Below are 26,967 nucleotides of genomic sequence, written 5' to 3'. Positions count from 1 at the left end.
GTTGAAGCAAATAAAACAAAAGCATGGGGCGCGTATGTGCACTTTCAAGTTTTCCGTACAACAAGATGGTACTTCTAATACTGTCACTTCCTGTGATTTAGATGAGCACGTGAACGGCCATGGGAGTGTGCGTAAACTGGTGGGGTAGAGGCCGCGTTCGATCTATTGAGGTGGCGACAGCAACCGTTGGTGACGAAGAATGGTAATCCTATCCTTTATTCCACCGGTCTCTCAGTGATGTTGGCCGAAGGAAGAATGGCAACGGCGGAAGTAGCAGGACGGACTGCTGGCAGTAGTAGCGGCACTAACCGCGGCGGCAGAGGCCCAGATACTGATGCTCAGGCCCAGTCCTCGGAGCGGGATCGGCGAGTGCGCGCCTTGGGCGCCTTCTTGAAGACCCGTCTCGGGCCTTACGAACCGGTCCTGACAGCTGTACAGGCCACGCTCACCTGGGAGAGGCCAGCAAGGAGCGCTCTTGGCTGGGTTGGCGCGCATGCAGCTTTCGGGTGAGCAGCCTTACAAAGAAGGGCATGGGGATGTGAAAATGAAAATATTTCTGGGCATGGAGGAAGGGGAGCAACAGTTTCGGAATGTATGTATATATGTATGTACGTATGTACATGCATTGCGCTGGGCTTTGTATCAATGGAAGACATTAGAAATGAGGGGAAAAGGTACAGTAAGGCGATTCTTCTCAGCTCTAGAAAAGTGAGCCAATGTTGATGTTGTATAGAAGACGTAGGATTTCATTCACAAGGTTCTGTTCAAAACAGCTCTGATTCAAAAGCCCCACCTAATAAGGAGTGCAAAAAATTAATCCTGTTTCCATTATTGTATCTGACTGAAAGGGAATGGGAAAATTCGCCCTGTGTTTAAAAAGCTCTTGTTATCTAATGTTTATTGCTGTTATTTGGGGGGGGGTGCTTATTTGAAGTGAAAGTATTTGTGTAAAGGTCACTGTTTTAGTATACGCTTATCAAGAAAAGCCTCCATTGCCTAGTTCAGGGCTTTTCAACCTTTTCACCGATTGTACCACTTTTAGAATATGCCAACATTCGAGTACTACCAGTCACCCAGCAAGGTGTCAAAAACTTGATGACCAAAAAAAAAGGAAAAAAGTGATAAAGTACAGGTAGTCCTTGACTTACAACAGTTTGCTTAGTGACTGTTCAAAATTACAACGGCACTGAAAAAAGTGACTTATGACCATTTTTCACACTTATGACCATTGCAGCATCCCCAGGGTTATGTGATTTACATTCGGATGCTTGGCAACCGATTCATATTTATGATGGTCACATTGTTCCAGGGTCATGTGATCGTCTTTCGCAATCTTCTAACAAGCAAAGTCAGTGGGGAAACCAGATTCACTGAACAAGCATGTTACTAATTTAATCTCTCCCTCTTTCTTTCTCCCTCTCCCTCTCCCTCTCCCTCTCTTTCTCTCCCTTTTTCTTTTGCTCTCCCTTTCTTTCTCTCCCTTCCTCTCTTTTTCTCTCCCTCTCCTCTCCCTCTTTCTCCCTCTGTCTCCCTTTCTCTCTCTCTCTCTCCCTCTTTCTCCCTCTGTCTCCCTTTCTTTCTTTCTCCCTCTCTTTCTCTCTCCCTCTCTCTCTTTCTCTCTCCCTCTCTTTATCCCTCTCTCTCCCTTCCTCTCTCCCTCTCTCTATTTGTCTTTCTCTCCCTCTCCCTCCCTCACACTCTCTCTCCCTTGTCAATCTTCTGCTCACCTGGCCAGCCTGCCCGGGGATCAATTTGGAGGCATGGAGGGGAGGGGAGCAGCCAAGGGCTGCACATATGACCTTGAAGCGGCCACCTTTGGAAGTACCAACGCTGCTTCAGCCAGGCTCGAGCCGGGCAGAGCGGGCGATGGGAGAGGAGCAGGCCAATTGCCTTCCCGGCAGCTGGGACTCTGGCGCACCTTCCCGGCCAGGGGGTGGGACATAGGCACTGGCACCTGCAATCTGCCTGGCCTCCCCTTTGGCCCCAGGCAGCACCTCTGCCTCACGCACACGCGCGATTGGCTTCCCCGTTGCTGCCACTGCCCGCAATCTGCCCAGCCTCCCCTCTGGCCCCGGGCAGCACCTCTGCCTCACGTGCATGCGCAATTGGCCTCCCCGTCGCTGCCGCTGTCCGCAATCAGCCCAGCCTCCCCTCTGGCCTGGGGCAGCACCTCTGCTTCGCATACACGCGCAATTGGCCTCCCCGTCGCTGCCCGCAATCTGCCCAGCCTCCCCTCTGACCCCAGGCAGCACCTCTGCCTCACGCACACGTGCAATCGGCCTCCCTGTCGCTACTGATGGCCGCAATCTGCCCGGCCTACCTCTGGCCCCGGGCAGCCTTTCTGCCTCGTGTGCGCGATTGGCCTCCGCGCTGCCAGCACCCGCAATCTGCCCAGCCTCCACTTCTCCTGTTTTGCGCAGCTCCTTCTGGCCCCCCTGTGCCCACTGTTAACCCTCCCACCACCATGCAGGGTAAGGTTGGCGCCCCCGTCCAGATGCCCTCGCCTCCCCCAAGCATTTTTTTACTCACCTGCTTTTAGCTGCACTCCCTTTCTCCTTTTACTTCTCTGCCTTCGTTTGCTTCTCTGCCTTCGCCACGTGTTTGTGGGTAAAAAAGAAAAAAGTTCCATGAGACTTTCTAACTTCTTGCGAACTTTTTTTTTTGTCTCACAAACACATGAAGGCTGAAAAGGACAGGAGAAAGGGAATGCTGCTGAAAGCAGATGAGTAAAAAAATGCTTCGGGGAGGTGAGGGTATCTGGGTGGGGGTGTGGGGGACGCAGGCAATGTGTCGCGCAGCTCCAATGGAATCTCGACTGAAGACTGCTTGAGGCTGCCTGCCAATCCCAAGGCTGCCGCCAGTTAGCTGGACCTACGTACTTTGATCCTGAGCTCTCAGTAGGACCCAGGCAACGTGCAGTTCCAGCTGACTTTGCCACAAGCCTGTGCAGCGCTGCTGCCGCTTCACCTCATCCACTTTTACACCTTTTTTTTAACCTTTTTTTTACCTTTTTTTTCAACCTGTCCTACGCGTATCACCAGCCAGGTGCTCGCCTACCACCAGTTGAAAAGCCCTGGCCTAGTTGAATGGCCCACTAGGCAACTTAAATCATATTGAGTTCATGAAGTTTTGCTTTTTGCTGAAAATGAATATAAATTAAAGAAAATGTGGACTAAATCTAAATTGGAATTCTATATAAACTTAATGGAGTTGTTAGAATGCTGTTTTAGGAAAAGGAATGCATAGTGTCATAGTGCAGCAAGGTCAGTAATTGGAGTAATACAGAAGTTTTTGATTCTTTTTAGCAGTATCCTTTGAACTTTAGGTATTTTTATAGATTTCCTTTCAGTTTCTTAAGCTGAGTGTCATAACCAATCATGCCCAGGCAGATCTGAGCCCATGCTGTATCTGATTGTGCTTCTTGATGAGTTATTAGAGGAATCATTATAAGATGAATGCAATTAATGGTTTGGTAGTTCAAGTTGTTGGAATAAGTGGATGCAGTTCCATCACAACAATGCTAATTATATTTGGCAAAGAACTGAATATATAGCTCTTATTCACTGAGGAACAAGCATGTCTTAAATTCTTTTTTCATAAAACATGCTGGTGTGTCATTTGATGACCACTGTTGAGTGATACTATCTTCCATGGACACAGTAATGCTCAGTTTACATTTGGCTTTAAAATAATTACTCCTTTAAAATGCATTGTCAGTAATACTGATTCCAACAATGAGAATGTACTTCAGTTAATTTTTTGTTTTTATTGTATAATCATCCTTAATACAACATACACTGATACAATGTTCTTTCATAATGAAATATATACTATAAAAATTGATAATTCTTAAGTTACATTTTTTAAAAAAATAATTTTTATTAAAAGATTTTACAATTTTTTAAAAAACTACAGCAACATAGAAGATATTTTTAAGCCAAAAGTAAATGTATCCATATTGACCCAAATGAAAAAAAGTCATTATACACTGTATGAATGTCATTAAGAGGCTAATGTGCTTTCAGGTTCATCTAAATCAGACAAGTCAAACTCGTGACGTCACGTGACATTGCGCAACATATCGGGACGGTTTTGCCATTGCCGGCAATAGGGTGGGCGTGGCTTCCAGATGACGCATCTGGCCCATGGGTCGGCAGTTTGACACTCCTGATCTAAATCATACCAGTCTTTCTGTTAAGCCAAAACACAGAATGAAAAATATCTTAAGTTAAAAAAAAGATAATTGAAAAAATAATGTAAACACCCAATTTAACAAAGGTGTTTTCTTGTCTAATTTATTCTTAAAGAACTATTGTGTAATTTATTCTTAAAGAACTATTTTAGCTAGAGCTGGAATTTCATGTCATATTATTTAAAACTGGATTAAACCTTAATTAGAAGTTTTGATTTATTGAAAATTATGGAAAGTGAAAGGGAATTTTTAAAAGTTCTTTGGATTATTTCTGTTCAATATCTTCTGCTCTCTGGCAATCTAGAGTTGGTAACAAGGCAACATTATTTAACCTGACTTCTCTTTTGTGACCCAGGTAAGTTTTCCTGTTCTTTTTATATAACAGTTCCCCCCCCCCTCCAAAAAAAAAAAAAAAACCAGTGTTGCACTAACTGGATTTATTTTCCTTTAGGTTTTTTGCCCTGACCTCTCTTCATCTGATATTCTTAGTTGCATTCACCCTAATACTAATAGTATGTTTAGATCAGTGGAAGTATAGAATCTGGCCTGATATAAAAGGTACGCTCATTTTCCTTTTGAGAACTATATCTCATTTATAATTTCTCATCTACTATAATTATATGATTACCAGGCTCAGCAATTTGTGATTGAAGGTAAATGAGAACTTTACAGTTCCTCAAGGTTCTCCGATACCAGAAAATATATTTGTGTATCTCCATCAAGTTGTACAAAAAAGGGCTGCTTACACTGCTAGTCTAGTCTGTACTCAACAATAACAAATGAGAAAAATAATAGTATGTTATAGCCAACTTTTAGAGGAAAATTGTAATAGTTTCCAATCCAAAAATATATTGGAAATAATATTGGATGGAAGAAATAGCAGTATTCATTTTTAAATGCCTGAATACATAGATAATTTACCATGTGGAGTTCACAGTTGAAGAAAATATGTAGTGTAGGCCAGCCTGGGAGAAAAAAAAATTTCTTATAAAACTGTACATTTAAAAAAAAAAGTTCAAGTAACATAATATAGAAGAGGCTTTTACACATTTACTTCCCCCAAAATGTGGATCAAAACCTGTTATAAAGTTGTAATTTTTATGTGACGAAAAGAAAAAGAATGTTGCAATCATTACTGGAAAATTATCAGATTTATATTTAATTAAAATAAACATTGTTAAATTAAATGACAGCATGCCATTCAAAAGCTATGTGCAACCTTCACCCTAGAAAAAATTATGCAGCCTTGATAGAGCATGCTAGTCATGAGTACAGTAATACATCTGGAGGGCACCCAATTGAAGAAACAGGAATATATTAGTGTGAACTTAGGAAATCAAGATTGAAATTTTTGACTTCATAGAACACAATAAGAGAATTTGAGAGAATAACCATTATTTTTTAATAAACCATAATTAATATTCATAAGCCATTGATTACAAACTGCAATTCACATGTTCACAGAATATACTAAGTGAAAGCCAGAAAACTGCATTATGATTTAATGTGTTGTATAAACTCAGCCATATACTTTCAGCCTAGTCTCTGTCACAAAATTCTATAAGGACAAACAGCTGCTTTAGGTTCCTTAGAAAGATTCAAGTCTGATAGATGATTGGATGGTTTCTTCCTAAAACAGTTATTCACGTTTATTGTAGGCCTACAATATTTTTCAAAGATAATGGACAGGTAATGTGTGACTATAAAAGACCTATTAGTTTCTTCCCAGTATTGTCAACTGGTAAAGACTCAAATACCAGTCAATCTGGTACTTGTTGATTGAAGGATAGTAAGTGGATCTGGATCTTAACTGAAACCTCTATTTTTCCATAATGCAGTATTATCAGCCTAGTGTAATGATATTTAGTAAAAGAATTTGCACTATTTTCCCAAATAACTACAGAAGTAAGAGAAGGTATATAATTGAGTTTCTAAAATAGTTTACAAACCACAATGTCCCGTTCTGTTTTCTGTTCATGGCTATCAATAATAAAATGCCATGTCAACATATGTTTTAATTATTCAGCTTAGTATATTGCCAGGCATTATTTTTGCAACTAATTCTGATTGTATCTTTAATGTTTTAACAGTAAGACCTGATCATCTAGACAATGGAAGGTATGAAAAATTAACTCGCCTTAATTATGAATTTTTATTATCTGAATATAGCTTGCAAAGCTGTAAAGATTTACTATAATTATCAGCAAAAGACATTTAAATACTTGTTTAAGAACAGACATCTTATTTCTAAAAATAATTCATTGCCTCTTCTTATTTGTATATCTAAGACAGAAATCTTATATTTGTTTGTTGTTGTTATTAATTGCGAAGACGTGTCCGACCCATCGCAACCCCATGGACAATGTTCCTCCAGGCCTTCCTGTCCTCTACCATCTTCTGGAGTCCATTTAAGTTCACACCTACTGCTTGACTCCATCCAGCCACCTCATTCTCTGTCGTCCCCTTCTTCTATTGCCCTCAATCTTTCCCAGCATTAGGCCCTTCTCCAGTGAGTCCTTCCTTCTCATTAGGTGGCCAAAGTATTTGAGTTTCTCCAGTACAGGAGATGGATAATCCACCAATGGGTTTTCTCTGTCTGCCTGCTCTTGAGACCAAGTAGCCAAAACTTGACACGCCCTGTCTTCCTGTGGAGTCCATTCTTAACTTGGTCTTTGCTCTGGAAGACTCGTTTTGGCGTGGCTCTCAGCTTATCAGGTTAGACAAAGCAACCCATTGATGGATTATCCCTGAATAATTGGCTTTCCCTTCTAAAAATTTTTGTCCTTATAAGAATTTACCCATTCCTTTGCTTGAGATCATTCCTGATCTCAAACCTAAATTTGAAAAGGGGGTGTGGGGGGGTAACTTCCCCACAGATCCGAGCCAGCCCCAGGGCTCTGGGGGTGGAAAGGGGGGGAAGAAGCTATCAGCAGAGACCACTTGCTGAGCCTTTCTCCCCAATTTCCAAGGTATTTTTTCCCCAAATTGGGGAGAAAATAACAAGCTCCAGGTCCGGATTCAAACTTGAATTTGGATCGTCGGAGCTTGCCCAGCAGCCCAGGGCAACCGCGGGCGCCATTTTAGTTGCCTTTTCAGGCAACAAAGGCAATTCTTGGCTGGGATTCCCCGAACGCGACGAAATAGGAGTGCACAACCAGCGCTTCAATTTCAAATTCCCCAGGTGTAAGGAACTTCCGGGAGGCCGCGGAGCTTGTTTTCGGAGGAAAACGAGCCGCGGCCGCCATTTTAAAGCCGCTGAAGCAGACGGAGCGCAAGGCCGAGGTGGCGCAGCAGTTAGAGTGCAGTACTGCAGGCCACTTTAGCTGACTGTGTTCAGCAGGTCAGCGGTTCAAATCTCACCGGCTCAAGGTTGACTCAGCCTTCCATCCTTCCGGGGTAGGTAAAATGAGGACCCAGATTGTTGGGGGCAATGTAAATATATATATATACATTGCTTACTGGTGTACACCGCTTAGAGAGTGCTTGCACTTAAAGCGGTATATAAGTCTCATAAATAAAATAAATAAATAAGTAAGCCCCTCACAAGAACCGGGGGCTATAAAACATTCCTGGGGGCCGCGGAGTACGTTTTTGGAGGAAAACGGGCCGCGGCCGCCATTTTAACAGCGGAAAAGAAAAAAATTAACGGAGCTCAAAGAAACTCCACAGCTGATCCGGAAGCTCGTAATAGCAGCGGAATAGGACCGCACAACCAGCGCCCTGTTCACGATCACCCAGGGCAACAGGATTTATTTAAAAAAAAATTTTTTTTTTAAACAAGAGTCCAGCCTGCATAGGCCTAACAACACCTAACCCTACTGCAAGGCCAACAGGCCTAAAGGCAGGACACACAGACACATATTAAATAATAATAATAAGAATAATAAGAATAAATTTCTGCTCTGGGTGGCCACCATTTGGTGCCTTTTCTGCTTGTTAAGTCAGGCCTACAGACCTTCTCGAGGTCGCCACTGATATTTTATCTTTTTCTTTTACTGGTGCACATTGCCTGGTCACCTAAGGCCTCTGGGCAGAGCCCAAAGAGTGGCTCCAAACGTGCCTTTGGTACCTTCCTCAGCTACCGTGACCATAGCCCAGAGTGAATACTTTTGTTTATGGTCGGGTGATCAGGAGGACAGTCTTGGTACTTGTTCCAATCTCGCTCCCGCCAATCACTTGCCTGCCTGAGCTTCTTAGTTGTTTTCTGGGACTGCTCAAACGGGATGGAAGGATCCTCGTTGCCTCAGTCCATGAGCATGACCTCTCCACCTCCCAATTGCAGCTGCAGTACACCTTCTGGCCAGAAGGCGGCAGGCAAGTGCAAAGCGAAGACAAAACATTCGCTCGAGAGGCTCTCCAAGCTGGCGGAAAAGCAAACCAGCTGTAGGCACCAGGCTCTGGAGAAGGAGTTCTCCAGAGCGCAGAGGCAGGCCCAATTGGATTTGGTTCAAATGAGGGCTGAGATGGAATTACCATTGGGTCCATCTACATCAACCCAGAGTGTGTGATCCATCCCAGGAACACCGCCACCACTGGACTCGCCATCCACATCGACCCAACAAACAACCACGACTGCGGGCACAACCACTGAGTCCACTTCACCACCTGCAGCCGCCACACTCAGAGGTAACGACATAGGGGACATCTGGGCAGATGGACAGCTAGAGGCCTTATTAACCAAAGTGGTGGACCGAGCCCTAACACAGCGCTCCGCCCATCACGATCAGGGGCCCTCCACCTCGTCCATGCCACACTTTGAACTCCACACAGAGTCCTCAGGCATTCAGGAGCCCGCCTCCCCAGCCCAGTCCTCCATGAGTGGTTGTTCTTCACCACAAGAGGAGGAGCAACCTGAGATTACCATGTCAGAGGATGAGGAACTTCCCCCTGAGCCCCCCTCAGGGGGGTTATTTAATCCCAACCTCTTCCTCACGATACTCCGCAAGGCCACAGTCACGGCGGACATAGGGACGGAACAGTTCCCTCACCCGCAAGCGACACTGGCCACCACGTCCAGACCCATATTCGTTTAAAAGGTGACAACGCAGCACCACGTACCTTGCCCCGCCATTTTCCTGAAAGGGATCAAGAAGCAATGGGAGTCTCCTGTTTCCTTCCCATCAGTGAGTGGTACGGACAAAAAATTGTACAGCACTGCCGCAGATCTCAATGACGCCTTAGAAATTCCTAAAGTAGATGAAGCCTGGACCCCCTTGGTCTCCCAGACAGCCATGGCTGGGGACCTAGTGGAGGCCTTAAGGCAGATGACAAAAAGTGGGAACAAGCAAAACCCACCAGACAGTGGCATGGGCCATAAAAGCAGCCACCTCGGCCTCCTTTTTTGTCCGGACCACCCATAGTTCCTATGGAGGACATGCGGACTCACCAGGACCTGGCTAAGATGGTGGCAGCCACAGAATACGCTGCAGACGCAATGCTCCAGTCGGCCATTTTTTCATCCAGATCCATAGCTTCCAACATAATTGTCAAGAGAATGCTATGGCTAAAACACTGGCAGGCCGACACAAAGGCTAAGTGGCACCTTACTCAAGCAGCAGCCTGTTTGGAGAGGCCCTGGCCCCTTATCTTGTAGAGAACAAGGACAAGCGGAAGGACATGGCACACTTAAACAAAAGGTCTGACAAACGCTCCACACCTTATTTTCGTAGACAGTCCTTTCGGCAACCGGCAACCACACCTACCAGCCAGACCCCCAAGCCATTCACTCCCAGGCAGGACAGGCTGTACGACTGTCCCTACGATAGACCGGGCTTCCGACCCAGGCAGCAAAACCAGTCGAAACGACCATTTCGTGGAACGGGTCGTCCGTACCGGAAGACCAAATGACTCCTACACCAACATACCCATTGGGGGAAGACTAACCCACTTCTTCCACCAGTGGGAACAGACCTCCACGGACAACTGGGTACTACAAACCATCCAGTCCGGGTTGTCCCTGAGTTCCTGATCACACCCCCAGACCGGTTCATCACCTGCTCGGTCTCCAGGAACCCCATCAAACGCAGACTCATGCAGGAGGCCATCCAACACCTGTTGGATATTCACGCCATAGAACCAGTCCCAGCAGAATACAGAGGCAGAGGATTTTACTCCATCCTTTTCATGGTTCCCAAGACCTCAGGAGGATGGAGAGCAATCCTGGACCTCAAAAATGTCAACTGTTACATAGCATACAAAAAATTCAAGATGCAATCCCTTCAGTCCATCTTGGGAAGCATCAGACAAGGAGACTTCCTGGCATCGATAGACCTCATGGAAGCCTACCTCCACATTCCCATTCACCCAAATCACCGTCGGTTCCTACGTTTCTGTTACGAAGGAAAACATTTCCAATACAAGGCCCTTCCGTTCGGCCTGTCCTCGGCACCCAGGGTATTTACCAAAATACTAGCAGTGGTGGCCACCAAACAGAAAAATCCCGATACGCGTCCAGTGTTACCTAGACGACATTTTAATCCAAGCAACACCCTGCAGACAGCTCAGGTGGACGTTAAGGACCGTCATTCGCGTTCTCCAACTACATCGATTCTCAGTAAACTTCCAGAAGAGCCAGACAGTTCCCTCGTCCAGGCTGCTGCACCTGGGGGCCACGATAGACACAACCAACTTCATGGTCTATCTCTCCCAGGAGCGGGTGGCCGGCATCAGGGAACTGGCTCGCCGGGTATACAGACAGCGCTCAGCTCCGATAGTAACCCTCTCCCAGTTATTAGGCAAGATGGTATCTTGCATAGCCATAGTGCCCTGGGCCAGGTTTCATCTGCGGGACCTACAGTGGTTTCTGCTCCCATACCAATGGCAGAACACCAGCGCATCCAATCACCTAGTCAGGGTTCCGCCACAAATACGCAGGGCGCCACGCTGGTGGTGGTCTCGGGCCGTGACCAAGGGGTCACTCTTCAAGGAACCAGACAGGGTTACCATCACTACAGACGCCAGTCTGTACGGTTGGGGAGCCCATCTGGAGTCTCAGTTTGTGCAGGGATGTTGGTCAGCCGCGGATCTGAGAAACAACATCAACTGGCTAGAACTCAGGGCTATCAACCTAGCTCTGCAACATTTCAAATACAGAATCAGAGGCCGCCATGTTCTAGTCCTAACAGACAACGTAGCAGCCAAGGCACACATCAATCGGCGGGGGGGACCAGATCAAAAACCCTCATGACAGAGGTGCGGCTCCTATTCAACTGGGTAGAGTCCAGTCTGGAGTCGCTAAAAGCGGAACACATATCGGGGGTGAACAACCAACAAGCGGACTTCCTAAGTCGCACCACAGTGGACCCTTCGGAGTGGGGGCTACACCCGGACTTGTTCCTAGACATCTCGATCTGTTCACATCATCAGACAATGCTCAGCTCCCCAGATTTTACTCCCGCTACTTCAATCCGCGGACGGAGGGGATGGACGCCTTAAGAACTCAGTAGCCCCAAGGCCTACTTTATGCCTTCCCCCCACTCCCACTCATACCGGCGGTTATCCGCAAGCTGATACACAAGCGGGCAGAAGTGATCCTAGTAGCACCATACCGGCCACAGAGACCGTGGTTCGCCAACCTGATGAACCTGTCTCTATCGCCCCCGTGGAACATTCCTCCTCACCGAGTGTCCCTACACCAGGGAACCATTCGTCATCCGGAACCCCAATGGTTACAGTTGACCGTCTGGCACTTGAGCACCAGATAATGACGCAGGGACTATTCTCTCCTGGTGCCATTACCATTTGTTGCCGTCCAGCAACAAATCGCATTTATGATTCCACTTGGAAAAATTTTTGCCTTTGGTGTAGGAAACGGCAGTTTGACATGCACAAACTCTACATCCCTCAGATAGTAGATTACCTCTAGGAGGAACTGGACAGAGGCCTCGCCCCCGCGACCATCTGCAGGCAAGTGGTAGCCCTGTCCACCCTCCTCACCTGCACGGACTCGGTTCCCTTAGCTCACCATCCCAGGATCCGCGCCTTTATCAAGGGCGCCTATAACACCAGACCTCCCATAGTTCACAGGTACCTGTCCTGGGAACTATCGTGAGTTCTTCACGCGCTCATTCGGTCACCCTTTGAACCATTGGCGACCGTTTCCTTGCGACACCTGTCACTAAAGGTGGCGTTTCTGATTGCCATCACATCGGCCAGACGAATCTTGGAACTGGCCGCATTGTCAGTCAGAAATGACCTATGCATTTTCCACAATGACAGGGTGGTCCTTAGGTTAGATCCCTCCTTCATACTGAAGGTGAATTCGCTCTTTCAGAGGACACAAGAAGTAATTCTCCCAAACTTCTGTCCAAACCCAACACATGACTGGGAGCGGCAATGGCATACGTTGGACATCCGCAGAGCGTTGTGGCGTTATATAAAACATACGGAACCCTTCCGCAAGTCAGAGGCTCTATTTGTGTCCTTCCAAACAGGCACCTTGGGGCGGAAAGTTTCCGCCGGCACCATTGGAAAGTGGATCTGAAACTGTATCGCGGAAGCGTACAAGGTATCGTCTCTGCCGCCCCCAAGCCATCTCACTGCCCATTCCACCCGAAGCGCTCCAACTTCGGTGGCATGGGCTACCCAGGCATCCATCGAGGAAATTTGCAGGGCCGCGACATGGTCTTCGCCTTCCCCGTTTGTACACCACTACAAAATCGACCGCTTTGTCTCGGCGGACGCCTCCTTTGGTAGGAGGGTCCTCCAGCAAGTTGTCTCAGAGATCAATCTACTGGTCTTATCTGTCTCCCACCCCTCAGAACAGTGAGGCTTTGGTACGTCCCATTGGTGGATTATCCATCTCCTGTACTGGAGAAGGGGCGTTGGTCTTACCTGAATGCCTTTTCTCAGTACGGAGATGGATAATCCACACCCATCCCAAGGTCAGCAGGCCGTTATTAGGGAACTGAGAGCTAATACCTCGTCAACCTTCAGCCAATTCGCCCTCATTAAGAATGGACTCCACAGGAAGAGAGGGCGTGTCAAGTTTTGGCTACTTGGTCTCAAGAGCAGGCAGACAGAGAAAACCCATCCGTGGATTATCCATCTCTGTACTGAGAAAAGGCGTTCAGGTAAGACCAACGCCCCTTCAACTTCAGGATCTGGCCTTCTAAAGAGCAGTCGGGGTTGATCTCTTCTAGGACTACCGGTTTGAACACCTTGCAGTCCAGGACACTCGCAGGAGTCTTCTCCAGCACCATAGTTCAAAGGCCTCATTTTTTTTGCGCTCAGCCTTTCTTATGGTCCAACTTTCACAGCCATACATTGCAACTGGGAAAACCATGGCCTTGACTATACACACTTTTGTTGGCAGGGTGATGTCTCTGCTTTTTAGTATGCTGTCTAGATTTGCTGTAGCTTTCCTCCTCAGGAGCAAGCATCTTTTAATTTCTTGGCTGCAGTCCCCATCTGAGGTGATCTTGGAGCCCAGGAAAATCAAATCTATTTCTTCCCCATCTATTTGCCAGAAATTGAGAGGGCCGGATGCCATGATTTTGGTTTTCTTAATGTTGAGTTTCAAGCCAACTTTTGCACTCTCCTTCTTCATCCACATATTTGTTTAGGAGTAAGCTTAATACTCCACAGTAAAATATCAGCTAGATTAGATTGTATGCCATATTAAGTCTCATAAATCTATATGAGTATGCATGGAGTTTTCTTGAGTTCCAGTTTTCTTGAAATGAAATACTGAAAGTCTGAAAAAAACTCTGCTTTTTTGCTGCTTTTTAATTGCTCTGAGTACATAGTCAAGATTATTTATTGGAAATTAATTACCTCTTTCAAGTGCAAACTAGAACTCTCCACAAAGTTGATTTTTTTGCTCATGTCTAATTTAAAGTATTCAAGAAAACTCTCATTAACTTCTATGAATTTATTTGCAAAAATGCCATTTATTAAAAATCTATTAATGCTGTAACAGATTCTTAACTCAGAGAATAGTTTCTCTGTTTAAGTACCTATATGCACTTTAAATGAAAAGGCAGATGATATTTTATCATTAAGATTGGAGGTCAGTTTACCACAGTAAAAGTTCCATTGATGTTATGGATTTGAGCAAGACAAATATCACTTTAGCTTTCATCTGTAAGATGTATATTACAAATATTAATGAACTCTGTAAGTGAAATGCAGCTATTTGAAAACAGTGCTCAGTGTATTTGTATTTTACAATGAGGTAAAATATAATCTGTTTTTTTTTTTTTTTTCCAGTTGGGGCTTTGTCCATCCTCGACTTTTGAGTGTACCTGAACTATGCCACTTTTTGGCCAAAGGATGGATTACAGGAGTCAGCTTCATGAGAAGCCTGCTGAGTTTCAAAAAGCAAAATCCTGGCAAGGTGAAAAACAATCCCAAGTTGTAGGAACCATGTGTTAATTGGGGGATGGGGGAAAGCTACTCCAAAGCAAAAACCTGAGAAAAGGAGATGTTTGAATATTTCTGTATAAAAATATAATATACCTGGTTCTGTGCTATATAATTTATATAATGTGAGTTTCCTTGCAAGCGTAAGCATTGAAGGATTGAGAAGCAAATACAGAGCTTTTATAAGAAAAGGGAAATTGGAAAAATAAGGGAATACAAGAATATCCCATTTCTATTTGATGGAACTTTCAACCAATATCCTAGAATTGCCCTGATCTGTCCCCATTGCCCATAAGACGAAGGCAACTGAAATTGATACTCCTGCCATGTTCCAACCCAGCTGCATGTATAATTTCAGTTTGAAATCACTTCTCAAAAAGTTTGTTGGCAACAGTCCAAATATACCTACAATTGTCTTGAATCATAACCAGTTTGCCTAATACAAATTGATTTCAAGGTTTTGTTTTTGCAGTTCTGCCTTTTAGCTTGCGGTGTCCTTACATTTTTGGCTGTCTTAGGATACTACATCCCTGGTATCTGTCTTGCCTATCTTATAAGTGAGTATCAAAGGGACGATTGGATACTAGAATACTTTTCTTGTAAAGGGGGAAAATCATTTATTAACATTTTAAACGACAGGGTCAAAAGTGAGCTAACCAAATCCAGTTTGAATTTGCTATAGTGCCGTGGTGGCAAAGCTATGGCACATGTGCCACAGGCAGCACGCAGAGCCCTCTCTGTGGGCATGCGTGCTGTCGCCTCAGTGCTAGGCCTTCAATCCCGTCCATGAGCAACCTGCATTAAAATCTCCCTGGACAAGTGATTTTTTAAGCTGGGTTTTATAAACCTTTTCGCTTTAGGACTCTGCCACCGTGTGCAAAAAAAAAAAAAAAAAAGTTCAACCAATCAATCAATTTCAACTTCCTGCAGGGGAAAAAAGATCTCGCAAAGTGAAGGAAATGATTGGTCCATTAGTGGGTAAAAGTGGCAAGAAGCTGACAAGCAACAGGGAGAAAGCAGAACTATTTAACTCGTTTTTTGTATCTGTCTTTACACAAGGGGAAAAAAAAGACCAACCTATCAAAAATAATGCCATAAAAAACAGAATAGAAACACGTTAAGATAGGCAAAAAAATAGTAAGTGAGCATCTGTCCAGCCTAGACGTGTTCAAATCGCCAGGACCAGATGGATTACACCCCAAGGTTCTCAAGGAACTGGCAGATGTGATCTCAAAGATACTGGAGCACAAGGGAACTACCAGAGGACTGGAAAAGAGCTGATGTAGTTCCCATCTACAAAAAAGGGAAAAAAACGGATCCAGGAAATTACAGACCTATCAGCCTGACTTCAATACCTGGAAAGATCCTGGAAAAGATAATCAAACAACAAATCAGTGAACACCTAGAGCAGTGGTTCTCAACCTGTGGGTCGGGACCCCATTTGGGATCGAACGACCATTTCACAGGGGTCGCCAAACAATGCAGTCTGCCATTTTTCCCCCCTTTTCCTTAGTTGTGCTACTCCCTCTTGTTCTATTGGCTTTTGAAAGCCAATAAAATAGACTCTCTTGAATAGAGTCTAATTCTATTGGCTTTCAAAAGCCAATAGGAATTGTCCAGGCTGTCTCTGCCCTGCTGAGCCCACCAAAAGTCCCATTCTGCAAACGGTGCTGCACCAGTTGAGTAGTCCTCGACTTACGACCAGCTGAGTAGTCCTCGACTTACGACCGGTTGGGGGTCACGGCATTAAAAAGGTTGAGAACCACTGACCTAGAGGCAAACAAAGTCATTACCAAAAGCCAACATGGGTTTGTCAAAAATAGATCATGCCAGACAAATCTTATTGCATTCTTTGACCAAGTGACAAAAATAGTGGATCAGAGGAATGCAGTGGACATAATTTATTTGGACTTCAGTAAGGCATTTGACAAAGTAGATCACAACCTACTACTTGACAAGATAGAAAAGTGGGGTAGACAGCACCACCACCAGATGGATCTGTAGCTGGCTGGCCGGCCGTACTCAGCGTGTGGTCCTCAATGGAACCGCATCTACATGGAGGGAAGTGTGTAGTGGGGTGCCCCAGGGCTCTGTTCTGGGCCCAGTGCTCTTCAACATCTTTATCAACGATTTGGATGAGGGGATAGATGGGGAACTCATCAAATTTGCAGACAACACCAAGCTGGCAGGAATAGCCAACACTCCAGAAGAAAGGCTTAAGATACAGAAGGATCTGGACAGACTTGAACACTGGGCACTATCTAACAAAATGAAATTCAGTGGTGAAAAAAGCAAGGTTCTACATTTAGGCAAGAAAAACCAAATGCACAGCTATAGTATAGAGGGTACCATGCTCAATAGTAGTAACTGTGAGAGGGACCTCGGAGTCCTAGTGGACAATCACCTAAATATGAGCCAGCAGTGTGCTGCAGCTGCCAAAAAGGCCAACACAGTGCTGGGTGCATTAACAGAGGGATAGAACCAAGATCACGTGAAGTGTTAATACCACTTTACAATGCCTTGGTAAGGCCACACTTGGAATACTGCATCCAGTCTTTGTCACCATGATGTAAAAAAGATGTTGAGACTCTAGAAAGAGTACAGAGAAGAGCAACAAAGATTATTAGGGGACTGGAGGCTAAAGCATATAAGAAATGGCTGCTGGAATTGGGTATGTCTAGTTTAATGAAGAGAAGGACAAGGGGGGACATGATAGCAGTATTCCAATATCTCAGGGGCTGCCACAGAGAAGAGGGTGTCAAGCTATTTTCCAAAGCGCCTGAAGGTAGGACAAGAAGCAACGAGTAGCAACTAAGCAAGGAGAGAAGCAACCTAGAACTAAGGAGAAACTTCCTGACAGTTAGAACAATTAACCAGTGGAACAACCTGCCTCCAGAAGCGGTGAATGCTCCAACACTGGAGGTTTTAAAGAAGAGACTGGATAGCCATTTGTCCGAAATGGTATAGGGTTTCCTGCCTGAGCAGAGGGTTGGACTAAATGACCTCCAAGGTCCCTTCCAACTGTATTATTATTATTATCATTATTATTATTATTATTTAGAATTGATTGATTAAACTTTAGTTTTAGTCCCACACAGTGGCGGAGAAGGTGACGGGGGACCGCGTCAGAGCTGGAAAGAAAGTGTGGGGGGGGAGCAGTAGAGCAGGATGCTCCATGCAAGGGTTGGGATGGGGTGGCAGGAGCAGATGCTCTATACAAGGGTGGGTCGGTGCAGCAGGAGAAGTCTCTGTGAGGGTTGGGTTGGCGCAGCAGAAGAAAGGCGCTCTGCGAGTGCTAGGTCAAGGTGGCGGGAGCAAGACACTCCGTGCGAAGGTTGGATCGGTGCAGCGGGAGAAGGGCGTTCTGCGAGGATTGGGTCGGCGCAACGGGAGAAGGGCTCTGCGAGGGTTGGGTCGGCGCGGCGGGAGAAACGCTCTGCAAGGGGTTGATGCGGCAGGACCAGGACCCTCCACGGGAGGGGTGGGTCAGAGCGGTGGCAGCGATGGAGCACTCCGGTGGGAGGGAAGTAGTGGCTGGCTGTGGGGTGCTTCTCACTGCATTCCCCCCCCCCCCCGACCTTTAAACCATACAGAGTTGTATCATGGAAAAGCCAACCCATGGCTGAATGGAATATGATGGCCTCCTCCATCTTACCGCACCTCAGTAACAACCCCACAAAGCCCCACCCCAGTGGTGGGATTCATTCCATAGAACCGGTACCTAATTTATTTTGAGTTCAGAGAACTGGCCCAGAAATAGCCAGACTAGCAAGCAAAGCGGTTGGATGCACATGAATGTATGCTAGTCTGGCATGTCAAAACAAACAGGTTTGTTCCCTACTCCTGACAGTGAAAACGCTCCACCTTACCTGAGACTGGTTTTTTTTTTTTCTCCAGTCAATGTTTGAGGCCAAACTGTTCTACCTCATGCAGAATGGGAAGGATCCTCATTCTGCAGCAAGTAAACTTTAAAGAAAGTTTAAAAATGACAGAGAAAATCCTCCACCTTACATGGGATCAGTATTTTTTTCTCCACTCTCTTTGGCTGTTCGCTGCCAGACTGTCTGGCAGCAAAAAGCCGAGACAGGAGAAAATCCTCCCCTTATGTGGGATGGCGGGGGGGGGATTCTTGGCTCTCCAAGGCTTTTTGCTGCCAGCAAGTAAACTTTAAAGAAAGTTTAAAAAGTATGGTAGAGAAAATAATCCACGTTACATGGGAGCAGGGTTTTTCTCTCTGTTCCCCTCACACACCTCAGTACTTACCACGGCCGCCAGCAACTCGCGTAGGTCCATTAGGCCAACGCCCAGAGCTGCATTGGAGGAGCACGAAGGAGGTGAAGCGGTCAGCTAGGAAGCCCCGCTTAGAGGTGGCAGAGCACTCCCAGGGCCAGCAGGCAGCAGGCAAAAGGCCACCCTGAGCGGGGGAAGCCAGACCCCCTCAGGCGCAGCAGAGATGGGGGGGCACATAAGCCTAGCTGGGACTGGGGGGCCATGGCGCTGATGGAGATCCAGCTTTTCCTGTTTGGGGTAGCCTTCGGCTTGCTGGGTGTGGGTGTACTCTACCACTTCTACTCAAGCTTGCTACCCGGACGTTTCACCTCCTTTGTGCTGGGCGGTCCAGATGCTCCAGGCAGTGATGGTAGCCTAATGGACCTGCGTGAGCTGCTGATGCCAGCGGTCCAAGGCGGGGCTAAAGTGTATCAGGTGTGCAAGGGGAACAGGCTCCACGTGCAGGCCAACGGCAAGATCTGTGAGGGGGCCAAGGAGATGACCAGCAGCAACCTGCTCTCCAACCACAAGCAAAAACAGATGGAACAGAGTAGGTGCATCTGGCAGACTGCATCACGCGCTTCCTCCCTCCCCTACTTTGCCTGCTGCTGGAGGACTGGCCTGGTATTGGCAGTGGGCTGCGGAGCCCAGAGTACATGGGTCGAGGGGCCGGCAGGCTGTGGCTGCTGACGGACACTGTTGGCCCCCATGCACTCGCTGTGTGCAGGGGCCAATGGTATCAGGCTGCATCCGCCCCGGCCCCTGCCTCGCCTTGCAGCAATGGCACCCCTGCCTCGCCTCACCCCGCAGGACGAGGCTCCTGCCCACCGTCCCACTGGCCAGAGACCCCCTGGATCTCTCCCAACCCTGCCTGGCCCACAGGCGTCCCCACAAGCAACATTGAGGTGGCCATGCCCACATAGTTTGCCATGACACTGCAGCCATGCCCATCCAGTGGCCAGGCCCACCCAGTCTGCCATACCCACTCGGCACCCGGCAATACATAAATGGGTTTTGGATTGCAGTTTGGGCACTCGGTCTCTAAAAGGTTCGCCATCACCGCTATATGCATTGTAAAATGCTCATTATAGCAACTTCACATTTTAACCCATCTGTTCCAAATATTTCTTAAAGATGTTTATTGATTAGTAGTCTTCTAATCATTCTTTTTTCCAGTGCTTTCTCTCTTATTGTGGCCACTTGCTGTATACCATAACCTGAGTCAACATCTGTACATTAAACTACAGCCAGCTCTGCAACGGTTGGACTTCAGTGTTCGTGGTTATATGATGTCCAAACATAAGGAGAGACAGTGTGAGTCTAATTTTCATTAGAGGCTCTCTCTCTCTTTTTTTTTTTTTTTTTTACATTTTGTGCACTGTATCTTTTTATTGGTACATGAAAGACTTAGCATCATTGTGCTTTGGATGAAATTATTAAATATTCTTATGTAACATTGACAAGCCTTTTCCTGTCCTAAACAGATTTTTTGGGGAAATACCCATTTCTTGTAGATGTTCAAATTCTAGAATCTTAATCTGTAAATAGTATTGTTTTGGTCTTTCTTCTGTTTACTTCTGTGAAGATAGATATCTAATTTCATTTTAGCACGTCACCACATTTGGAGGGAGCATCCTGCTGGTGCCGATGAGAGTGATAGTGAAGAAGAGCTTGCTGCTTTTTGTCCTAAGGTAAAAGTAGCACAGATTTTGGTAAAGAATAGCATATTGTTGAAATTTGTGGAAAGAGTGCAAAGGGGAGAGATGGTAGTGTTTTCATGATTTGGAGAATGGAGTATCTATAAATATTTATTTATTAAAGAGGTGATTTTTTAAAAAAAATGCTGTTGGGTTTGTTTTGTAAAAATTGCACCTCAGGTGCAGACTCTTCCTCCTTACAGTAGTTAGATTTTCACCAATGCCAACACTTTTGTTTTTATAACCTATAGCCCAGTGGTCCCCAACCTTTCTGGCTCCACTGACCAGCAGTGACAGTGATGGCAGGAGGGGATGGTTTCGCATGCAAAGCCTAGCTCCCACGCATGCACAAATAAAGCTTCGTGCACTCACCCGCCGTTTGTGTGGCCTAGAGTTTGGGGATTCCTGCTCTAGGCCACATTTCAACAGAATACAGAGAAGCAGACCAAATGTGTGACCATTTATATTTACTGACATGATTCAGTAAACATAGACCAAATCAACAAAAAATAAAAGTGTGCAATGGCCCTATGGTGGTTGCTTGCTTTCAAGATTTTTTTTATAATTGCATATAATTGGATTCTATGGTATGATTTTCTTAATATAATAAAAGCATCTAAATATTTATTGAGCAATTTTTTATTTATGATTAGTATATGTAAACCAATTATTAGTACATAATATTTACATTTCATTGTGAATGTTTGATTATTTTTGATGCTCTAAACCAGGGTGTCAAACTGCCAGCCCGCAGGCCAGATGTGTCATGGCAAAACCGCGCCCACCCCGTTGCCGGCAATGGGAAAAAAGTCGCAACATATCATGTAATGTTGCGAGTTTGACAGCCCTGCTCTAAACTTTTCAAGTTAACTATTGTAGGGAAATAGAATTATTTACAGTTCTTTAAAAGTTTAAAAATAGAATTTCTATGTAAAAATGTGCATAAAAATCAGTATAATGGAGCCATAGTTGTATTTTAACAGCCGTACTGGTTAAGTAAGTAGTTGTTGATAACTTGACCAATATTGGAATTAATGTAATCAATACCAAAATTCATTACTCATAAAGTACTATACTGCATGAGCAAAACACAGTTGTTCCTTTTTCTTGCAATAATACTTATATCAAAGAGAGAGTTTTATTGTAACAATGAAAAAATGATGTATGCGTGTATTGCAGCATGTCCATTTATTGTATTAATACGAAATGAAGAAAGTTCCTAAAATAGAGGATGATTAAGGTAAATAGCTGAAGGTAGTCTTGGCTGTGTTTATATTGCTTAGCTATACATAGGTGCTTAGGGTTTCTCTTCATTTAGCGATTATTTATAGCATCACAAACTATGCTGTGTTCTTTGGGATAAAGCCAGATATTTCAGAAAAACAATATTTCTTCTACCTCTCAAAATTCATTATCATAAACATAGCCAATTCTTCACCCTAGAAAGGTAAATGAAATTATTACTGCACTTCAGAGTAAGTGAAAATCTTCCCATTTGCAAAATGAGGGGACATATCTCATGTTTAAGTGAAGCAGAAATATTTGGTCCATTATTAATTTTAAGTGAATTAAATTAGCTGGATTCCAATTATAGGCCCTTCTCTAACTTCATGGACTAAAGACAAGACAATTATGCTAGCCACTGACTTTAATTTGGGTAGATTTTGAATGTGTGAATTTGGGATTTCTTTCTATACAGGTGGTCTTCATTTAATGTCCATTCATTCAATGACTGAAGTGAAGATGGTCCTGAACGAGTGATAGTTACAACTGATTCTCATGACCATTCCAGAATTGCTGAGCCATATGATTGGGATCCAAGTGCCCAGCTTTTTATTAGGACATTGCAAAGTAGCACAGTTATGTGGTTGCCATTTATGATCTTCTTTGCCACTTCCTACAACCTGTCCTGTTACTGTTTTCAAATATTGGCTTACATACAATTGCTATGGTAATTCACAGTTTACTCAATGTCAAAGAGATAACAAAAGAATTCAAACCAAACAATCTCAGATGCTTGCTTGAATTATTGACTTTTAAATAGGAATGTGCAAAAGAATAGTCCAAAATCAGTTCAAGATTCCAAAAGCCAGATCAGGTTGTCAGCAAGCCCAGAGATCAGAAGTTCAAGGTTTCTTACATGAACAGGATTCACAGAAACATCACAGAAGAGCTGGAGATCAGATATTGTTTCCAGTAAATGGAACATGGGTCAGGGCTGCTTCTTAATTTAGACCAGCGGATCTCAACGTTTGTGTGACGGCAACCCCCGTCACACAAACGTTCTGCGCATGCACGGCGCGGCGCGCATGGGGGCGGGGCCCCATGCGCGCTGCGCATGCGTGGCGCCACCCCGAGGGGAGAAAATGGTGGATCGCCTTCTTTGGCGACCCCCGAAAAATGGTCGATCGACCCCAAATAGGGTCATGACCCATAGGTTGAGAACTGCTGATTTAGACTGTAGTCAGCTGTCACTAATCAAAAGAGTTACTTCATTGCTTGGCAAGATGCCTCATAGAACATCTGTCCTCTCTATTCCTCAGGAGTGGGGACTGAGAGGTGTTATGTCATTCTCATCTGACTGATTCATTTATCCAGGTGGTCTTGTTCTAATCAGTCAACTTGGCTTGGTATCTAAGGCTTACATTTCACAGATTCGGCTGGGGCAGCATATTTAGATTCAGAATCTAAATAAGTTTAAGGTGGAAGAAAGCAGCAGCTTGCAAATGGGAACCACATGATGTCCTTACTTAATAAACACATTACTTAATAAACGAGTGAATTACTTAAAGAAGACACCTGGGAAGTGCCAGAACTGCCATTACTAAGTAGCATGGTCATGTGTCATTGTGCTTTACAACTATATGCCTTTGCGACAGAAATTCTGCTCCCAATTGGCATAGTTAAGTGAGGACTACTTACAGTATATATAAATTATTTTTATTTGGCATCCAACTCCCTATAACTGGGTGGTTCACAACAATCAAAATAAAGCAATAAAACAAGAAAAAGAATGACAGGAATAACTATATACATTTGCCTACTTAGTCAATAGTATTCAAACCTTTTTTCTCCCCCCCCCCCAAGTTGGATGATGCTGTGGTTGCCAAAGAACTGACTTTCTCTGACTCTGAGCATTCTGATGCAGAAGTGTCTTATACTGAGAATGGGACATTCAATTTATCCCGAGGCCAAACTCCATTGACAGAAGGTTCTGAGGGTAAGTAGAATGTATGGGGGGGGGAATGCAAGATGTATTTGATATTAAATATAACTTTGGAGGCCCATCAGGATAAAAAAGCAAAACAAAACAAAAACTAAATAGCTACTTACCATCCAGTATGAAAACATGATAGAACTGCTCTAAAATGTTTGCACTTAAATTGGATGTTGAGAAGTGACTGATATGGGAAGATAAATACTAAGATCAACTGAATAATATTTTTTGTTTATTGAACAGGAACCTTTCAGAACTCAATATCCTGTTGAGAGCTTTCTAAGATAAGATTGGGAAAGGTATCTGTGTCATAATGAGTTTAACATCCATTTATCAGCTAAGGTTAACAGAGTGCAGATAGAGGAGTACTTGATTCTTCCAATATTGACTGTAAGCTGTAATTCAGTCTGTTTGATTTTTCTGTTCCTCATGCAAGGAATTCAGTTTGACTGTAAGGTTTCATTATACTCATTTTCATAATGCCTTTATTTGTAGCCCAAAACACATTTTGTGTGGAAAAAAATACAGCTTAAATGAAAATTTGTTCACACATATAGATACATGAATTTTAATTACCCATTAAATTTCTCTTTAGACTTTGATGGCCACAGCGATCCAGAGGAATCTTTTGCTCGAGATCTTCCAGATTTCCCTTCTATTAACCCTGAGATGACAGGTATAGACGATGAGGATGACACCAGCATTGGCATTCCAAGCCTTGCCCCCCATCACCGTGCCCAGGAAGAGAACCAACAATCTCATAAACAGGAAGCAGTGACTTCAGAATTTCTCCTGAGTGAGCTTCCATTAATGCACAATCTGACAGATGACTTAGCTGGTTTTGTGACCAGGGGAATGATTCAGCTAGCCTTGTCAGGAACTTCCCAGTCAGTTGCTATGCATAACAACAGACAGCAGCAAAATGCCACGGCCTTCCTTCGGACCTCCAGCTCAGAGCTGGATACAGATGCTGAAGGGGATGATTTTGAACTATTAGATCAATCAGAGCTGAATCAGATGGATCCTTCAAATTCCCGTGGTCAATAACAATTATCTGGCATTTGTTTTCTGGCTCCTTTGCTAATGGACCAGAATTAGAAGAGCCCAGTGGAGGAGTAAGATATTACCATACAGTTTTCTTGGCTAATTTGGCTTGGCAAATTAGGGAAATTGTATACATTTTAGAACAAAAGACTACTATAGTAGAATTAGAAGAATTTGGCTAATGGATTTCCTGTGATCTACATCTTTGTATTTTGTACTTTGCACTCTTAGTTCAAAAAGGAAAAAAAAAATCCTGCTGCCTGATTTATTAAATGACTCCAGTGATAGGCTTCAGATCTTGAAAAACAAGCCATCAGAAATAGTCTTGTATTTAAGACACAAACTAAGTTCTTGAGTAATTCAGGTGAGTATTTTTCCCAGTTTCTGGTTTAGGGTTTAAATTTTCCCAAGACCTTAGAGGTACTAGAAATTACTTCCATCTCTAGCAAAGATTGCATGGAATGATTCCAAATACATAATTTATTGAAACCCTAGGTGAGATATTCTCACAGAAAATAATAGCAATAATATACACACAGAGATCTCTATAAGCTTTTGAATGAAGTTTTCTTATCTTCTCTCCACCACATACATGAAAGAATTGCCATTTCATTCTAGAAATCATCAAGTCTCTTATTGATTTCAAAATTGGAATATAATATCTAAATTAGTTAGATACCCAGCAAGCAGTCTGTCATTCTGATCTATCCCACTATTGTTGACATGCCCATTTCACGTTATCTGTAGCTGTTTAACTCCCAGATGGATTCCTACTTTCTGAAGAAAAATTGCTTATTAAGGAAGCTAATTGATTTCCACTGAAAGGTGATAAAGGCCAGAATCTTAAGAACAACTGCTCCAATAAAAGTGGGCTACACTGCTAATGATAACTCTTTTAGAAAAATTCCCTAAGAACACAAAATGGGAACAAAATTTCATCAAGGGGAAAGGAGACATGGGAAATTCTGAGAGAGCAGGAACACTCTATTTGAAAACCAATTTCATCAGACTTAATAGAATTGTTAGTATATCTTGGTTGTACTGTTTGCATTATTGCACAGGTACATTCCTTCTCAGTAAAACATCTGCTAATATCTGGATGTTACAAATACTATGGCACCAGGTCTGTTCATAATACTGCTTCTTTGCGTGAGTAAAACTAGCAAAGGATTTTTTTTATTGCATTCATCATAAAACAGTTTTGCAGACCTACAAAAAACAAGCCTTCTTTAAATAGTTCATACTGTGAGGAACTTATGAATTAATTATTCTGGTGCTTTGTAATTTTCTGTACAGAATTCCATATACAAACTATTTCTATACTAAACTATTGGAAAATTGTACCTTAGAAGTAATTATCCTTGATGCAAAGCCATCCTGGTGATTCTCTGAACAAGAGAGACTTGAATAAGTGCTGTGCTTTTATACTTTAAACATTTATTTAGATTACTTTATTTGAACTGCTTATAACAACTTGTGCATTAGCATATCCAGTTAGAAGGTCTTGCTCCATATTTTTATAATAGCAATTCAATCTGTATCATTTTTGCAGGCTCAGTAGTTTTGAGGTTTACTTTTTCCCCCAACATAGAGCATTAAAAGACATTCATAAAATACTGCCTATTGTTTTATTGGCCAGTAATACTGTGATGTTAATGCTATATGAGTAATAGCACATTCTTGCAGAGAATATTTGAAACGGTAATACATTGTAAATTTAAAACAGCTTGGTTTGAGTAGCATTTGTGTGGCAATATCATGTTATTTAATTGCCTTTTTGAGTGTTTATAAATCAGCCAATATTGTAGAGTATTTATAGTAAATTGTCTCATTGAAGAAGTTTTTAAAGTAAAATGCTGATAATTTTTGAAATGGAAAACTGACTACTTCATTAGATTTTATGTGATGTGGAATAGAAAAAGGTTTAGTGCAATAAGACCACCAAACACTCCTCCATTGTATTAATAGTTAAATATATTTTAAACATTTTGCTGGGTGTTTCTTTCTGCTGTATCTGCTGCAAAATAAAGTATTTGAGAAAAAAATTCTGTTTGTTTCATTTCTCTAGTTCCAACAGTAAGAAATTTCTTTGAATACTTTTCCCACAGCGCCATACAATTGTTAACTTAGCTCAGCTGCTATTTTTTCAGTTTCTCATATAAATAAAATATACATTAACAATTTAG

At 43.7% G+C, this 26,967-nt stretch overlaps 1 protein-coding gene across 1 annotated transcript; it reads left to right on the top strand.

Moving 5' to 3' along the window:
* The first annotated feature begins 101 nt into the window (after positions 1-101).
* On the top strand, positions 102-26,826 carry RETREG3 (reticulophagy regulator family member 3). The gene is made up of 9 exons (XM_039348192.1): positions 102-506; positions 4,644-4,750; positions 6,283-6,310; positions 14,402-14,528; positions 15,027-15,111; positions 20,000-20,137; positions 20,432-20,514; positions 23,608-23,740; positions 24,333-26,826. The coding sequence occupies exons 1-9, from the start codon at positions 238-240 to the stop codon at positions 24,782-24,784; spliced, it is 1,422 nt and encodes a 473-aa protein (XP_039204126.1). The 5' UTR covers positions 102-237; the 3' UTR covers positions 24,785-26,826.
* The last annotated feature ends 141 nt before the right edge of the window (positions 26,827-26,967 follow it).

This window comes from Crotalus tigris, unplaced genomic scaffold (genome assembly GCF_016545835.1).
Source record: "Crotalus tigris isolate CLP2741 ecotype Arizona unplaced genomic scaffold, ASM1654583v1 scf7180000018124.1459596, whole genome shotgun sequence".
Classification (NCBI taxonomy): Eukaryota; Metazoa; Chordata; class Lepidosauria; order Squamata; family Viperidae; genus Crotalus; species Crotalus tigris.
The sequence above is the reverse complement of the archived record's forward strand: the minus strand, read 5'-3'. Positions and strand labels throughout refer to the sequence as shown.